The sequence below is a fragment of the Nilaparvata lugens genome, unplaced genomic scaffold, assembly GCF_014356525.2.
Source record: "Nilaparvata lugens isolate BPH unplaced genomic scaffold, ASM1435652v1 scaffold4045, whole genome shotgun sequence".
NCBI classification, from domain to species: domain Eukaryota; kingdom Metazoa; phylum Arthropoda; class Insecta; order Hemiptera; family Delphacidae; genus Nilaparvata; species Nilaparvata lugens.
The window spans coordinates 1-6,735 of NW_024090520.1; the positions used below are offsets into that span (position 1 = coordinate 1).

A 6,735-nucleotide genomic window follows, 5' to 3' on the forward strand; every position below is an offset into this window, starting at 1 on the left:
GTTGAAAATTCTACTTCTTCTCTTCTCTCTTTTCCACTCCTGCCCTCACAGCATATAGGAGTGAATCCCCTAATCCCCCACACTGGGTTAATTTGGATCCAGAGAATATCAAGCCTCGGAACAGGACTGTATTCAAGAAAAGTGATTAATTTTCTCCAATTTTGCAATAAATACAAGTGGTAGGGCTAAAGATTCATTCTATGACAAGTCAATTTCTGTTTCTTACTTTCTTATAACATTATGACATCATCATTTCATAAATGAGGCGTTTCTTTTCAAATGGGTGTAAGTTTCAATAATACAATCCTGCTACATCAGTGAAATAATGTAATAATATATAAAGATATCATTATTGAAAAACTCGGAGTTGAGTCCCATGATTTGGGAGTTGAGGTTATCTATCTTACAGCCTCTTCTTGTGTTAAGACGTGTTTATATGTTGTGTCAGTCAAGTTGTGTAGTATTTTTTTCTAATGAGTTTAATTAATTTGATAACTAGTCAAATTTAAAATAATGGTGATTTTATTTTACAGGAATTGGTACCACCAGAATGTCATTTGGAATTCGGAGCAATCAGGGATCAAATCTGTGTGATTACAAATGGAGTCAGCAAAATCAAACACATTTCGGATTTGATGGCACTCAGAAGTCATAGGTGAGCTATCAGCAACTTTAGTAGACAGAAGGTTCATCACTCACAGGTGTAAGATTCGAAGTGGTGGGGGGAACGCCAGCGTGACGTCACGTGTAGTAAAAGAGTGATAGAGTAACCACACTGAGCATACAGTTTATTCACTGTATCTTCAAATACATCGTCGTTTAATCCCCTCAAGATTGACCTAGAACTTAAAAATTCTCCATACTTATAGCGAATTAATCACCGATTCTAATGATGTTGTTTAATATATCAAGTTCATTCAACTTGTATGAATAAAATGAAGTTGAAAGTTTTTCAAGAATCTAAACACGTGACACGAAAAAGTTAATAAGCTGGAAAAGCGTTCGTAGACAACGTGATACTATTATGATTTCAGATTAACCCATAAAAAATCTTGATAAACCAATGCATTTCAATAAAACAATAAACCGATCCCGATAAATCCAATGAATTTCATTCATATAAATGCACTGAACACATGCTGGTATCGAGCACATGTTCTACGAGAATCAAAATATCTCATCCCCGAAATTCACAAGCTGATGTATAGCCAAACTACAAAATATAAACACGACCTAGAAGATAAAGAAACCTCAAGGGTTTGAAAGGGAAGGTTAGGAGGTGGGTTTTTTGCTTTTATATTGCAACATGCTTGTATTATTCAAATGTTTTGATAATTATTGTAAAGCAGAAACAGAAAGCTTGCATGTAAAAAATGTTTGTGTTATATAATTTGACTACAGGTCACCGTATGATTTTCAAGAATGCGATATTCTGCCTACTCTGTACTACAGCCTACGTCACGGCTGCAGTTCCCCCACTCCAATTGCATTTCAACTAAAATACTATAGATGAGTGACCACCTTCTGTCTACTAACTTTGAGTTATCACTAGGTAGGCGTAGAGTGAGGTCGACGTTATAATGGCAATCGAGGCAGAAAAGTGTTAATCAAATACTGCCATTATAACGTAGACCTCACTATAGAAAGATGATACAAGGATGATAGACAAGGATAGCAACACTAGTGTTAATCAAATACAGTAGCACGTCAAAAATCCGGATTAATTGGGACCGGACCCCATCCGGATTATCGAAATCACGTTAAAAAATCTGGTGTGGCGCACTCACACAACTTTCCTTGCCGTTATGAAAATTGATCACCTGACGCTAGTATTCCCGCGCATCTCAAGTCTACTATTCAAAGATTTGAGCCAGCTGGTGACAGGGCAATAACGCTGGAGACACACATGAGGTCTGCTATCTCTTCATAGTGAATGATTTAATAGAATCAACAATAATTTGCAATTGAGTAATAAAATTTTCCCGAATTTAAAGCTCATTTTCAATTTTAGGTGAAAATGTTACTGAACATTAATTGTAGAGATTTTCATGCTCAATCTACTCCACTTAATTTTTTTTTTGTTTCAATTGTATCTGAAGCCTGATAATTGGGAATCTATCTGCATTGATGGGGCGGAGCTCCTGAAATTTTTACAGATATGGGACTTGTGGCAGTTGATAGAGCTTATCGATGACTATTTTAGGTATGAATTTGATCAAAATCGTTGGAGCCGTTTCCGAGAAAATCACGAGAAACCCTGTTTTTGACAACATTTTCGCCATTTTAGCCGCCATCTTGAATTGCATTTGATCGAAATTGTTCGTGTCGGATCCTTATAGTGAAAGGACCTTAAGTTCCAAATTTCAAGTCATTCCGTTAATTGGGAGATGAGATATCGTGTACACAGACGCACATACACTCATACACACATACACACACACACACACACACACACACACACACACACACACACACACACACACACACACACACACACACACACACACACACACACACACACATACAGACCAATACCCAAAAACCACTTTTTTGGACTCAGGGGACCTTGAAACGTATAGAAATTTAGAAATTTGGGTACCTTAATTTTTTTCGGAAAGCAATACTTTCCTTACCTATGGTAATAGGGCAAGGAAAGTAAAAACGGCCAGCACGCACTATTCAAGAAACAGCTGTTAAAATTGCATATACAGTAGTCAATTATTGGTGGGTAGAGTATAAGGTACTGTATATACATTAAAAACACGTTTGTAAGGCACAGTATCGTATTTTATTTACAGCAACATGTGTATAACGCACAGTAAAAATTTTATTTCTTGCCAGAGACGAATCCGGATTATTGACGGTCCGGATTTTTGACGTCCGAATTATCGACGTTCTACTGAACTGCCATTATAACGTGGACCTCACTACATGATTTTTCTCTATTCACAGCTACTCAGAGGATATGTCAGAGCTAGGCACCCAGCTACACTACCTCTACACTGAGACCAATAACTCAGCGCCGTCTGCGGAGTCAGCTGCAGACGGTAGTGTGGTGTGGCCTCGCATACGTCGCTCCCTGGGCGAGTTCAGCACACGTCTAACGCAGATAACGCAGCGGGCAAGACAGCAGGCAGCTAGTGAAGAAGAACAGGTGAATTCAAAAATAAATTGGAAAAAATGATTACATTTTGTATTTTTTAATTAATTAATTAACTATAACCATTTATCGCATACGTTGCTCTCTGGGAAAGTTTAGCACACATCTAGCGCATATTTCGCAGCTAAAGGTGCGTACAGACTTTCGCTCTGCTCCGCAACCGAACGTCACTCCAGCAGAGCGATTGATGATCGACCGGCGAGCAAGAGTCGTTCGACCGGGGAACGCGAGAAGATCTTACATCTTCCATAACGTTCATGATGGGTGCGTGGGTGGTGCGACTGTGGTTCGATGGTGGTACGAGGGCGGTACGAGGGCGGTACGAGGAAGGAGCGTGCTCGGTGCTGGTTGGAAGTGCGAATATGTGTACGCAGCTTTATACCTAATATAAATAATGTAAATGAAATAAATGAATAACAGTGGTTTACTATCCTTGCCTGTAATTTTACAAAGCATTAGAATCAGTTTCAATCATCGAAATAGTCTAAATCAATATAACTAGTAGTTCTGTGAACAGTAGACCTCACGCAGTATTCTCATCCACAAGTACCTGATTGAAACTATAGACCTTATGGAAATACAGCAGTAGACTGGCTTCTCCACACATCTGTGTAATCACTTGTCAGCTATAATTTATTATGAATAATTCTGTAGTCTGATTTTTACTTTAATATTGGCGTATGAAAGAGGCTCCTTTTTCCTTTTATATTTTCCTTGAAATGCAAAATTTCCAAAAACATTGTATATACGTCGACGCGCAATTAAAAAGGAACATACCTGTCAAATTTCATGAAAACCTTTTACCGCGTTTCGCCGTAAATGCGCAACATATAAACATTTAAACATTAAGAGAAATGCCAAACCGTCGACTTGAATATTAAGCTGGGTTTACACCAAAGTTATTAACAAAATGTTAATAACTTGATCCTTATAGATTCTATTAGATTGAAAGGAACTTGACAAACACATGTGTTCATCATGTGTATGATAAGTTATGTTTAATCTAATATAGAATCAATAAGGATTAAGTTATTAACATTTTGTTAATAACTTTGGTGTAAACGCAGCTTTAGACCTCACTTCGCTCGGTCAATAAATAATGTAAATGAGATAAATGAAAATAGTTGTTTGCTATCCTTGCTATCCTTATCATTTGACAAAGCATTAGAATCAGTTTCAATTATTGAAATATTCTAAATCATTATAATTACTGGGTTAGCCCTAATTAGCTGGGTTGAAATGGGAAGATTTGAGATGGCCTTGACAGTTGGAATATGAGTGGTGGGGGTAATAATGGCCGGCTCCGGTCTATCTGCGTTTCCAGCCATTTAGTTGAGATGGATCGTTGGACGGGTGAAAATCGCGGCTACGTGGTTAAAGCGTATTATACGAATGGTGAGAGTTTGGTGAAAACGCGATGTGATTTCCGACACCACTTCAACATACCGCGCAACAGGCCTGATCCTTACGATATTTTTCACTTATTGTACAGTAAATGGCTACCTTTTTCCTTATAATTTATAACAAGTGAATAATAAAATTAATTTTTTAAAGAATTAGTTACTTATTAAAATCTTCCCGTTTCACTGGCTAACCCTGTATTTTAAAATAGATCTCTATTCTATAACTCACCATTTCCAAAAAACTTTTCCAGGTGATGAGCTAGGTTTGAGCTTTGTGGCTTTGATAGCTTTGGGATTGAGTGGTAGAGAGGACTTGAAAGTCCCAACTCCGCCCAATAAAGAATTTTTTCATTTTTAATTTCATAGTTTCGGAATTCAATCTAGAGATTAGAGTAATCTAATATTTTACCAATAAAATAAGTTTTGATTTTGATAACTGGTAATTTGTCACCGTCTTTGTGACGAATTGGCAACACTGCTGTATGATTGAACTAATTCCATCCCACTTCTATGTGACAGGTATGTGACGAACTGGCAACACTGTTAGACGTGCTGGGAGCCCACCGTGACTTGTGTGAGCGTGTGGAGCGTGGTGTGGCTGACGACCACCAGAGGGCGCTCAGTAGAATGTTGGCCCTCAAGAAACGCCAGATACAGGGTGTCCTCAGAGGAACTGATGTGAGTATTTCATGGTTTTACAGACTAATCGTTCTATTATTTCAATAGAATAAGGCTATAGCGATGTCCACGTTATAATGGCAGTATTTGATCAACATTGGTGTTGCTATCCTTGTCTATCATTCCACTAAGCAGATAGCGCTATCCTTTTCTAGCTCCGGAATGTTGCCATTTCGGTTTTTAACAATGTAGGAATATAATTAACTAACATAATATTCAATGACAATTATGAAAATTTCGTATTAAATCTTTTAAAATCATATTTCCTTGACGGGTAAAATAGATTTGATTATTATTTATTCAGCAGAGCTTTAGTGCTTACGAGTTTGTGTTTCTTGAATAGTTCCAAATTTCTTGAATAACTCAATATTATTCGTTAAAAGTGGTAATTGAGTGGAATATTCTAATTAATTTATCAATTTAAGCCATCTAAATTCAAAATTTATAGTTTTAATGTTTATTTTGGACCAAAATTTTATAAAAATTGTACACGTGAAATTCTAACCTTATCTTGGACTTTGTCATCTATAAATTTGGAAGAAAAATAGCACAAGGACTAACTTATTATTTTATCTTTCAATGTTATTACATTAGTGCTATTTGCATTGTAAATAAATAAATAAATAAATTTAAAACAAGAGTGAACAGTTGAATACCGTATTACATAGGATATACTGGTATCAGCTATTTTGTATACAAGACAGGAACAAGGCAGTGAATCATCAACACTGTTCTCCTATCTTTCTCCACTGCCATTATAACGTGGACCCCACTATGGAAGCATATACCTTTCTCATTGCAAATAATATACTGTATTAGAAGAAAGGACACCCCAATATAAAACTATATTATGTGTCATGATTATTCTTTATTCATACAATAAGTACATCTACATCATTAAAATGATAGGTAGAGAAAAATGAGGTAACCTTGTGCTATTCCTCTCCCAAATTTAGATAAGGTTACACATAGTCCGAAATAGTTCATGATGGTTACAACATAAGGTGCGTACAGACTTTTGCTCTGCTCCGCAACCGAACGTCACTCCAGCAGAGCGATTGATGATCGACCGGGGAGCAACAGTGGTTCGACCGGGGAACGCGAGAAGATCTAACATCTTCCATAACGTTTATGATGGGTGCGAGGGCGGTGCGACTGTGGTTCGATGGTGGTACGAGGGCGGTACTAGGGAGGAGCGTGCTCGGTGCTGGTTGGAAGCGCGAATATGTGTACGCAGCTTAAGATTTTCAAGAAAATGGAAAATTTCAATTTTTCATGATTTTCATGATGGTTACATCATGGATTTTCGAGAAAATGGAAATTTCAATTTTTCATGATTTTCATGATGGTTACATCATGAGTCTGACTCCGAGTCCGAGTTCCAAATTCCGAGTTCCGAGTTCAAAATTCCGAGGTCCAAGTTTTCGAGAAAGTCTTGTAGTTGTTCACCTCACAAAACTTTCAGTCCTTAATTTTTTTTATTTAGATCAAAGT

General features: G+C 37.2%; 1 protein-coding gene across 1 annotated transcript; it reads left to right on the forward strand.

Annotated features, from left to right (window-relative positions):
• Positions 1-533: 533 nt before the first annotated feature.
• LOC120355660 (sorting nexin-8-like) lies at positions 534-5,241 on the forward strand (the record flags this gene model as incomplete). Its single annotated transcript, XM_039444274.1, has 3 exons — positions 534-655; positions 2,953-3,154; positions 5,083-5,241. Coding segments are annotated over 3 exons (483 nt in total), but the record flags the coding sequence as incomplete, so codon positions are not given.
• Between the last annotated feature and the right edge of the window lie 1,494 nt (positions 5,242-6,735).